This window comes from Prionailurus bengalensis, chromosome D4, assembly GCF_016509475.1.
Source record: "Prionailurus bengalensis isolate Pbe53 chromosome D4, Fcat_Pben_1.1_paternal_pri, whole genome shotgun sequence".
NCBI lineage: Eukaryota > Metazoa > Chordata > Mammalia > Carnivora > Felidae > Prionailurus > Prionailurus bengalensis.
This window is the reverse complement of record NC_057359.1, coordinates 62,773,638-62,785,695: the sequence shown is the minus strand read 5'-3', so window position 1 is coordinate 62,785,695 and position 12,058 is coordinate 62,773,638. Positions and strand designations below refer to the sequence as shown.

Here is a 12,058-nt window from a genome sequence, read left to right as displayed (position 1 = left end):
AGATAATATCATTAAGGATCAGAGAAAGGAGGCCACAGAGCCTTTAAGTGTAGACCAAGTCTGATTCCACAGAGCAAGCTCTTAACCATCACACTATTATTTCACCAGCCACTCTGGGAGATGTGAAGGGAATAGACAAAAGCAGAATGTCCAAGCACCTGCTCTCTGGGCCAAGTAAATTAGATTAACTTCAAAAAGGAAATATAAAAAGGCTTTAAAGATGGAATAAAGCACAGTTTCAGAAACCACAGCAGAGATGCAGCCTCGCACAGCAAGAACTGGGCACAGAATGGTCCTCTCCAAACAATGCCCTCAGGCAAGTGGTGACAGGCTCCACGAACAACAGCTGCAACTGTTAGTTTCTGAACAATGTTGGTGTGTGTGCGATATAAAAAGTATACTTGGTCACTCAGTGGCTCCTTCCACCCACAGAGGCATTCAGAAACAAATCTACCACCAGCGGCAGTGTTTTCAAATACAAAGGAGAGTATGGTTCTAAGCGATGATGTTATAAGAAAATCCAGTACCAGATGGCCTATCTGCAAAGGCATCTTCCACTGGCTGGCTGTCCTGGTCCATCAACATACAACCCAAATAAAGCATAAGGAGTTGCTATTAACAACCAAGACATGCACCTGGTAGGTCATCTGCTGAGGCCACAACAACACACCAACACTGCATCAGTAACTCTGGCTCATTTCTTCAAATCCCCACACTTAAAAAATTTAATATATTCTTTCTTGTTTCCCCTATACTATCCTGCACCTCATCTTCATTACTAAATATCCCTCCATACATACTTTCCCTACACCAGTCTCCTCATACCCCATCAAAGAATACGTAGGTATAAAAAGCTACCTACCCTCCAACACCTCCAACTCTCACATTTCTAAATCCCATTTTCCATACTAACCCTAACTCTTCCTTTCCTAGCCTTTCCACTCTTCCCAACAAAACACATTTTCTAATGTGAACAAACTCATCCACTTCCTCAGCCATTCCCTTAGAAAGTATTCCTTTCATCTCCCTGACATACCAAGATCACGTTACTTCCTACATCCCCTTTCCTTCCACCTTCCCCTGCTGTGCTTCCTACCCATCACCTCCAGATCAGTATTCCACTCTCATCTCCCAGGGACCTTCATCTCTTAAGGGTCTGTGCCATCCACCCAGACAGCCTTCTAAAACTCATCAGGACTCTCTCCCACACTCCACAGCACACACACTCAGACTTCTCTCAAAGATTTTAGCAACTGTCTCAGTCTTACCTTTCAATGAGGGGAATTTATCAAGACTTTAAAAATGGAGCAGATCAAAAGAGCTGTATTAAAATATGTTAAGTGACAGTTGCCAAGTAATGGAAAAAATAGTACCAATATCTCAGTATCTCTGGTATCATCACTGGTTAGCAGGAAGAGAGAATATTGAGAGAAGGAGGTCAAAGATGGGATGAGGGATGGGGTGAAGTGAAGCTCAGGAACTAAGACAAGCGAGAACGTCTTAGAAATAAAGAAGGTGTTACAGTTAGATTGTAGGCTGTACGAAAATATCTTTGGACAAAAATGGTCACGTTGAAATGTCATATGCCACAAAGGAACTTCCTGGATAGATGGAAATATTAGAGACTGTGGGTATACGTGGGTATATTGGGGTGCATTCATTTTTGAAAACTGATAGCTTAACATTCATGTATCTCACTGTATGTAAATTATACCTCAAAGAAACACCTGTAAAATAAGAATAATGATCATCAAGAGGGTAGAGGTATACAGGCAAAATAAAAATGACAGAATGCTGTAAACTGTTGAAGGTGGGTACTGGGAAAAGGAGGGTTCATTATACTATTCTGTTTACATACATTTGAAATTTTCTATAATCAAGCTTTTAAAATGTCACATACCCATCTCCCATACCTCATGTTCAACCATCATACCCTGTACGGCATAAAGATCTACAACAATGCTTCCAACACTACAATCTCAGCATTTACCACAGGTTTTCTAACAGCCCAAGACAAGCACTAATTCAGCCACCGTGCTGGACACTGAAATGTTCCATTTCATGAGCACTACTTTCTAAGAGCTCAACTTTAAAAAAATCTTCCCTACTGAGCACTACCTTCCAATCTGTCCAGCTACCTGCCGATGCTGTGTTGCTGCTTTTCACTTTGTAGCCTCCATCCCTAGAGCCCTATCTACCTAGCGAGTCTTGTGTCCTGGGGACACAAATATTTACTAAGGTCCTCCTATAAATGCCTGTGAGGACAAAAAATAGAAGCAAATGGAAAAATACAAAATAGTACCTTTTGACCTCTACTCCTCCCTACTAGAACATTTCTTAACTCTTTCAACAATTTGATTTCACATTTATAACTCTAGAGAAACTCTTTGGTCCAAGATTACCAATGACTCCCTTGTCTTCAAATTCAATACTCATCCTCTCAAATGTTTATGCAGCTTCTCCCTTTTGGCTTCTGTGCCACTGTAGTTTTCTTGGTTTTCTCTGGATCTGGATAACTGTGCCATCTAATGGAACTTTCTACAACTCTCGATATGTTCTATGTGTGTGCTGTCCAAAACGATAGCCACTGGCCACATGTGGCTGTTTAAATTTAAATGAATTAAAATGAAATGAAATTAAAGGTTTTGTTTCTCAATCATGCTAGCCCTATTTCAAGTGTGCAATAGTCTACACAATGCAGCTCTATAATCTCTTACTCGTTCTCATGACTTCAGTTACCTATCACCTCTGTCTCAAAGGACTGACTTGCAAATTTATGCTAAACAAGTCACATGGACTTATTTAGTCCCACAAGAAACTCAAACTCCAAAATTAATCACCTCCACCATCAACTCCTCCCTTACCTTAAACACCTTGCCTCTCCCAACATCCTTAGTTGTGTAAATAGAATCTATCATCCAAGTCATCTCAACTCTATCCCTCTGATCTAAGCAGAAGTCTATCCCCTTTGAGTCAACCTAACTGATCTCCCTGCCTCTAGTCCAATATATATAATAATAAGCACAATGTACCTACCACATACCATTCATTCAACTGGTTAACTCTGCAGCCTTGTCTTTTTCAAATATATTAATAATTCTACAAATAAAGTTTAAATGTCTTAGGATAATACAGCATTTAAGACACTACATAGTCTGGCCCCAACCTTTCTAATCTCTTCTTCCATTTTCTACCTCTTAAGCCCCCTACTCTCCAGCCAAAAAAGGACTCCTTACCACTGTCCAATACATTCTATCATAACGTTTGCATCCACACCTCTGCTCATGCTCTTGCATTCTCCTTAAATATCTTTTTGATCTCTGTTAAAATCCTAACCATCCTTCAAGGTTCAGCCCTAATTTCACCTCTTCCATTAAGCTTCTCAGATCCTCACTATACTCCACCAAATAGCAATCTTTTCTTTTCTGAATGTCCATTGCACTTTTCAACCACACTACATGTATAACAATAGCCAATTTCTACTTTGTTAGAAGTAGGTTATATTCATTTCTTATTATGAAGAAACTCTTTAAAGAAGGAGGTCATGTGTTAGTTATCTTTCTATCCACCAACAATGTCTGATAAAACAACCAGTATAGAATAGGCACATTATAAATTATATCTACTGATTATGGTAATTTCATTTGAGTTATAGACCAGTTCTTATGTGTAAAGAATTTTCAGTATCTCAAAAGTGGCCTAGGCACTAAATTATCCCTGTAGTTTTATCAAAGGCAGGCAAGTATTTGGGGCATACATAATTCCCCAAATTACCTTAAGTATGAGCCTCTAGCTACTGAAAAATAGCCTTCCTATTCAGGTCATGTACTAACAGTATAAAGAAATAAAACTGGGGCTGATCTATTATGTCTCCTATGGGAATACAGGAGATTTTCCATTTTAAATACAGCACTTGTATCAACATAGCAAACTAGTATTTCAGGAGCTCATGGAATATAAATGATTCAGGTATGATATGATTCTATTGAGGGAATAACAAATTCAGTGATAATAACAGCTATCATTTATTGAGCACTTATGAGTATGTCAGATACTATTCTCAGCACTTGACATATATTATTTAATTTTTATAAAGCTATGAGATAGGTACGATTACTATTCTCATTTTACATATATTTTGGAAATTAGACATAAAAGGTAGATCACACATCTAAAAACAATTGTTCATTAGTATAACCTAATGAATGGATAGAAGATGCATGTGTGAAAGAGCACTTAGTGCCAAACTAGGAGTCCCAAGATCTAGACCTATTTCAGTTCACTAGACAGAACCTCATGGAGTCTCAACATTCCCCTTGATCCTTAGCAGCCCTGAGTAGTTGAAGAATCAAATTAAATCAAAGAGCACTGGACTTAAGGTCAAGGAATCCAGTCTCTGCAGCTCTGACCTTTACTATATCTAAGACTCTGTACAAACAAATCCTACAGTTTCTTTGAGCTGCATCCATTCTCTGCAAGCACAAAGCACCTACATATGTGCCAAACATTTTGCCAGGAATTAGGAATACAAAAGTGAACATGATAGATACAGTCTTCTGTCCCTACAAAACTCAGAGCCTACAAGGGGATACAGATGAATAAAAGAGACAACTATAATTAAAGTTGGTTAAGTGATCAAGTAGGAGAGTATAATAGAGAGGCACCTAATCTAGACTTATGGGTCAAGGAGTATTTCCTAAGAGGAAATGACTTCTAAGCTAAGACTGAAAGGATGAATATTAATTAGAGAAAAGTTCCAGGCAGAGGGAACAAGACCTGTACACAGAGGGCAAGCATTAATAGTAGATTCTAGAGAAGTAAAGAGGATTTAAAAAGCAAATATGAGGGAATCTATGTAATTTGTTACAACTGCATGTGAATCTGCAATTATCTCAATAAAAATTTCAATTGCAAAAACAAAGCATATGTGAGAGTACTCTGCAAATTGAGAATAAATGCCTTAGCCATTTCAGTTCATATTATTACTAATAATATATTCTACAACATACTGCTACAGAGAGCAAAGTTGGAAGGGTCATTATAATGGAAATAGAACTACTACAGACAGATACTGACCATATTTCAATAGTTGGCCAAAATTTGGAAAATCGTGATTCAATACCTTTCACATCCGGTCGATACTGTAGTCCATCATCTTTTTTTCCCAACAAACTAGTGTCATCTGTGTCTATAAAAGAAAAGTTTTCAAATTAAGACACATATGATATTTAACTCATACCATGAAACTTCCAAATATTCCAAATGCTCCAGGTCCTTCCCAACTTCATCCACTTATCCTGCTTACATTTCCCTCCAATCTCTTGACTATTGTGCCATTTCTATCTTAGGCTTCAAGACATCCCAAATATATACACGCTCTGCTCTGCATGATGAACAGCCTAATTTCATCTAGACTTCGGCTCAAATGTCCTCTACTGAAAAAGTCTTTCCTGTGCAAACTAAAATAACAGATATCCTGACGTGAAAAGATTAACCCTGTCTCCAAGGGACAATGGTCTCAAGTTTTACCTTCTCCTACCACTGTTTCCCTAGAAACATATCAGATTAAGATAAATGTGGAATCTCAGTTATGTTATCAGACAAAACTTATGATAGAAATGACCTCAGACTGGCAAATTGTATTTGGACTGGGAAGACTATAAATGAACCACAAATTGCCTGTTGGAAACACAAGCTTCAGCTTCCCAGTACATAGTGAGGGAGGAAAGGGAAGGTATCATTAGGGATGAATGGAAATATTATCAAGAGGACCAAGATAAAAATTAAGGACCAACTACTCCAAAGGATTCTAAATCTGCATGAACTTCAATTATCAAAATTCTCAAGTTTGACCAATTTGAAGTTTGAAATTCTGGTAGTACCATTCAATCATGAGCCAGTTCCTCATAAAAGATATTATTTCTCTAAGCTACTGTTTCAACTTAGGCTCTAAACACCATTCTAGGAAAGAAAAACAAACCCGGGCACCTGGGTGGCTCAGTCAGTTAAGTGTCTGACTTGGGCTCAGGTCATGATCTCACAGTTTGGGAGTTGGAGCTCTGTGTCAAGCTGACAGCTCAGAATCTGGATCCTATTTTGGATTCTATGTCTCCCTCTCTCTCTCTCTGCCCCTCCCTGCCCGCGCTCTGTCTCCCTCTCTCTCTCAAAAAATAAACAAACATTAAAAAAATAAAAATTAGGGGTGCCTGGGTGGCGCAGTCCGTTAAGCGTCCGACTTCAGCCAGGTCACGATCTCGCGGTCCGTGAGTTTGAGCCCCGCGTCGGGCTCTGGGCTGATGGCTCAGAGCCTGGAGCCTGTTTCCGATGCTGTGTCTCCCTCTCTCTCTGCCCCTCCCCCGTTCATGCTCTGTCTCTCTCTGTCCCAAAAATAAATAAACGTTGAAAAAAAAAATTTTTTTTTAAAAAAATAAAAATTAATGGGGCGCCTGGGTGGCGCAGTCGGTTAAGCATCCGACTTCAGCCAGGTCACGATCTTGTGGTCCGTGAGTTCGAGCCCCGCGTCAGGCTCTGGGCTGATGGAGCCTGTTTCCGATTCTGTGTCTCCCTCTCTCTCTGCCCCTCCCCCGTTCATGCTCTGTCTCTCTCTGTCCCAAAAATAAATAAACGTTGAAAAAAAAAATTTAATTAAAAAAAATAAATAAAAATAATAAAAATTAAAAAAACAAACAGAAAAACAAACCATAATACTTCTTTAAGATCAAGGGACCTAAGAAGGGCCTCTACCAGCAAATGGTTTGCTCTCCTGCCCATTAAAAAAAATTTTTTTTAATGTTTGTTTATTTTTGAGAGAGAGAAAGAGAGAGAGAGAGAATGGGAGAGGGACAGAGAGAGAGGGAGACACAGAATCTGAAGCAGGCTCCAGGCTCTGAGTTGTGAGCGCAGAGCCTGACGCGGGGCTCGAACCCACGAACCATGAAATCATGACCTGAGCTTAAGTCAGACACTTAACCGACTGAGCCACCCAGGGGCCACTCTCCTGCCCATTTTTGACCCCCAACTGGAAATCCTCTTATGAGCCCCTTGGGCATTCTCTGGTAGCTTAGACCAGAGGTATTGCAATCCCTGGTGCAGTATTCCACAAATAATTTGTTACCAACATAAAGTACCAAACTTTGCCTTACCACTTTTTTCTCTTAGCTTAGATAAAAAACATATCCCTTTAATAAATCCAAAACAGGTAGGAGGGATGGACTTCCTAAGCAGGACTACTAGGACCACAATCCTAGTCCATGACAATGTGCCTGGCTCTTGTATGTTACTAGGAATGATACATTATCCTCACCCATACGTGTATTACTAGGGAAAGAAGATTGAGAACCTCTGCCTTTAGTGACTGGATATTTCTAGTTGTAATAGAAAACAAAAATAAATTCTTAGCTGGTATCATGGCTTCCAAACTATGACATAAAGCAAAAAGAGAAAAAAGAATTTTAAACCGAAGGTAATAGTTTTTCCTTATATTCTGTAACTTCACACCAAAATCTCTTAACAGTATATAATATGTAGGGGCAAAAACTGCAGAGAGAATGTGAAAACATAGTATGTGAAATGTGAATGTGAACATAGAATGTGAAAACTTTTCTGCTGTAGAAAAAAAGATGAAGAAATACATGGCAATGCTTATAGTTTTATTATAATTGAAATAAGTTGACTAATTCTTAAACAGCTATATTTATTACTATAAATTCGAGACAACCTTTAAGAACTATAAATGTATCTATAAGTCCATGTAAGGAATAGCTTAGTAACTATATGAACAACAAAAAAGCATGGTTTGAATTTTAAGAAGATGAAAATAAATGGAAAAAATTCTAAATTAGTAACAGAACAAAGAAATTCTAAAACATAAAGTAATTAAAAAAATAAATAAAGCAAAGATTTCTCATTTTACAAGTATGGAACACTACCAAAATGACAAATAAGAATTCAGACACACAATATAATAAAGACAGGTCTCTGGGTGAGTAGAACAGCTGTTACCTGTGCAATGACCAAGATGCCTTATATCAATTTGTTCTTGCTTTATACAAGATGCTTCTCGAACAAAACAAGGATTGTTGTAGGAACTCCCATCAGAAGCACACACAGGATTAAAACTGTATCCACTGCAATCTATATTACATACACACCTGTTGGAAAAGATATAAATTACCTATATTTTAATACAACAAAATTTCACAATGCTGCATTTCATTTTCTTTTCTGCTTTCTGTTAACAGAAGTCAATATATTATTCTAAGTGATAAAAGTTTAACAACTGTAAAACAAAAGTTTAACAATAACAAGCTAACAATTTCTTTTTTTTAATGTTTTTATTTATTTTTGAGAGAGTAAGAGACAGAGCATGAGTGGGGGAGAGGCAGAGACAGACAGACAGACAGACAGACAGACACAGAATCTGAAGCAGGCTCCAGGTTCTGAGATGCCAGCACAGAGCCTGACACGGGGTTTAAACTGGTAAACCGTGAGATCATGACCTGGGCCAAAGTCAGACACTTAACCGACTGAGGCACCCAGGTACCCCTAACAATTTCTTTCAAGTGAGAGTTTAGGGATAATTTCATCTAGATATTGTTAATCCGGTGGTTTCCCTGAAATTTTCATATCTAGATATAATAATCAAAAGATGTCAAATGTCAACATTAATTAAAAAGCAACATGGTGTAGTGGAAAGAACACAAAATTATGAATCAAAAGTCATGAATCTAAATCCTAGCCCAACTAATTACCAAATTTTTGTCCAGATTCTTCCCCTAAGTTTTAGTTTACTTACCTGCAAAATAGAGGTTATAATAATATACCTATCTCGCCAAATAACTGGAAAGATTAAAAAACATAATTGATATAAAACATGTAATTTGAAAGCCCTCAAAAGTGTTACTAGCTGCATATCTACCTATACCACTGAGTGTCCACTCAATACTAAGATTGCATAAGGAAATCTAAGACATGGCCACTCCTCTCAAGAACAATAAAATTTAACTGGGAATATAAAAGTAAAAAAAAAAACAGAGATTTCTCCTTCTAGCATCACTGTAGTCTTAGAAGCTAAACTAATATTCCTGATGAAAACAACAAAAAATATAGGAAAGGTATTTTAAAATATTCTCTCAAATGCATTCATAAGTTGACAAGAAATCAGGGAATATTCTGACAAAAGTTAAATGAAGACAGGAAGAGAGAAAGGTCAATTGAGTTTGCTAAAGCTGATTTTCACCTTGAAAGTGGTTGCCAAATTGTGTAAACTCAATTATCAACTTTTGTGGCTTTGCAGGCCTCTGGGAACAAAAGACAAAGAATACTGACCTACCTAAATGGGGAGCCTGAAGACCCTAGATAAGTGGGTATGTCAAAAAGTAACAACTCTCAGCATGAGGGTAAACTAGAAATGAGTTGTCATGTTCCACAAGGACTATTTAAAGGGGGAGAAATGCTGTCCTGAGCCATGGCATTGAAGAGAGGGAAGAAAAACATCTCCCCTGAGAATTAAAAACCATAAGCCAGCCCTCACACGGGTAATTACAACTTAAAATACTACTTGGGTGTTCTGAAAAACCTCAAACCCAGAGTTTATTTTAAGAGCCAAGGACTAGAAGGGGCCCTAGGCAACTGACAGAAGCAAATGCAATCTTCTCTGGAGAAACCCAACTTTATTATCTTCAGCCTCACACATTTTCCAAGATACAGTTGTGAGAAAAATAAGTAGATCACACACACTCACTCAGTCATATATCTACAAGAAATAAGGAAATAAAACACCATGAGTGGAACAAGCTGATCTGAAAATGAACCAAGCAGGGCATCTTGCTGGCTCAACCAGTGGAACATGAGACTCTTGATCCCGGCATCCTAAATTTGAGCCCCACAACAGAGTAGAGCTCACTTTAAAAAAAAAAGGAGGAGAGGGGTGCCTGGGTGGCTCAGTTAGTCAAGCTCTGACTTCAGCTCAGGTCATGATCTCACAGTTTGTGGGTGTGAGCCCTGTGTTGGGCTCTGTGCTGACAGCTTGGAGCCTGGAGCCGGCTTCAGATTCTGTGTCTCCCTCTCTCTGCCCCTGCCCCGCTCACACTATTTCTTTTTCAAAAATAAATAAACATTAAAAAAAAAAAAATGAGGGGAGTGGAGAGGAAGAGGGAAAGGAGAGGAAATGAACCAAATTGCATTTTTAATAGATAAAAAATGTATGATTAGAAACAAAAAACTATTTAGATTTGACAGCAGATTAGATAAACTAAACGTGAGTTAGGGAAGCAGAAGACAGGTTAAAGGAAATTACCCAGACCACAGCAAAGAGAGATGGAACATGAAAAAAGATTAAGAGACACGGAAGACTGGGGCGCATGGGTGGCTCAGTCAGTTAAGCGTCTGACCTCAGTTCGTGTCACAATCTCACAGTTTCATGAGTTTGAGCCCCGTATCAGGCTCTCCGTTGACAGTGCAGATACTGCTTCAGATCCTCTCTCTCCCTCTCCCACACTCATTCACCCTCTCTTAAAAATAAAAAACATGTTTAAAAATGGTAAAAGGCCATCAAGAAAAAATAGAGAGAGAGAGATATGGAAGACAACAGCAACAGAATCTAGAAAAAATCTGATTGGACCTCAAAAAGGAGTAAAAGGAATGAGGCAAGGGCAATATTCTCAGCAATTTCTTGTCAAACTTTCTAAAACTAAAAAAGATACTCATCTAAATGCCCAAGAAGACTAATATATTCCAAACAGGATTATTAAAAAGGAATGTAGACATGGAGATGTCACAGTGGAATTTTATAAAAACATCAAAAAAGAGTATTTTAAAAGCAGCCAGAAAGAAGACAGAGGCAAAAATAAGGGGGACAAGTGTTTTCAAAAGCAATACTGAAGCCAAATTGTTTATTTATAGCAAAAGACAGTGAAATAATACCTGCAATGTGCTGAAATTAAAAGAAATGTATATGAAGAGAAATAACTTTCATGAATGAAAGTAAAATAAAAGAAATTTGGAAGAAGTTAAAACTTAAAGAGTTTGTTACCCGCTGGCTGTCAGTAAAGGTAATCATAAAGGCAGTTGAAAACCGATCTTATAAAGAAAATCTGAAATGCAAATGAAGAACAAAAGTGTAAATCTGTACATAATGTTACCAAAGCTAGCCTTGCAAGGACCTGACAATTTCACTAGTAGGTAAGGCCTTTGGTAGGTAAGCTCCTTGCTCATCAGGAGACATAAGAAAGAATGTTCACAGCAGCATTATTCATGAGAACAAAAGACTGGAAACAATCCAAATGTCCATCAACAGTAAAATGGACTGTAAAAGGATGTGGTATAGTCAAAAAATTAAATTCAATAGGGGCGCCTGGGTGGCTCAGTCAGTTACGCGTCTGACTTCAGCTCAGGTCATGATCTCACAATTCGTGAATTCAAGCCCCGCGTTGGGCTCTGTGCTGCTGGCTCAGAGCCTGGAGCCTGCTTCGGATTCTGTGTCTCCCTCTCTCTCTCTCTCTCTCTGCTCCTCCCCCGCTCGCACACACACTCTCTCTCCCTCAAAAATAAACATTAAAAATTTTTTTTAATTAAATTCAATAAACACTGAAATTGAATGAACTATGGCTATGTGCATTAACATGAATGAATCCCAAAAACATAACTGCTGAGCAAAAGAAGGTACATATAGTGATGATTCCATTTATACAAAACTAAGTATCAATCAAAAGCCAAATCATATATTAAGTGATTTACCATCTGTGGTGAAGCTATTTTAAAAACCAAAGAAATGATTTCCACAAAATGCAGTATACCAGATGTATTCAGGGAGGAACATGGGAGGGCAGCTCTGAGGTTTTGGTAATATTCTATTCCTGGCTTGGGAGGTAGGATTCACAAAATTTTGTTTCATTTTTATGCACTAAACCAAGTATGTAAGTTTTCATGCACTTTTAAATATATACGCTATTTCACAATTTAAAAATCAAGGCACCAGAAAAAAAATTAAGAATTCCTATTTATTAAAATCAAAAATGGCTTTTACATTTTAGGGGGGGGAGGAGGCAAAAAGAACGGG

The 12,058-nt window shown here is 38.1% G+C and overlaps 1 protein-coding gene across 2 annotated transcripts in view; it reads right to left on the bottom strand.

Moving 5' to 3' along the window:
• The window catches only part of TMEFF1 (transmembrane protein with EGF like and two follistatin like domains 1), an 81,051-nt gene that overhangs the window by 21,392 nt on the left and 47,601 nt on the right, over positions 1 to 12,058 (bottom strand). For both annotated transcript variants that reach the window (XM_043566994.1, XM_043566995.1), the window contains exons 6-7: positions 8,002 to 8,150; positions 5,123 to 5,188 (exon numbers count right to left, since the gene is read on the bottom strand). In XM_043566994.1, the coding sequence (XP_043422929.1) occupies positions 5,123 to 5,188; positions 8,002 to 8,150 (215 nt within the window). The remainder of the gene's footprint in view (positions 1 to 5,122; positions 5,189 to 8,001; positions 8,151 to 12,058) is intronic.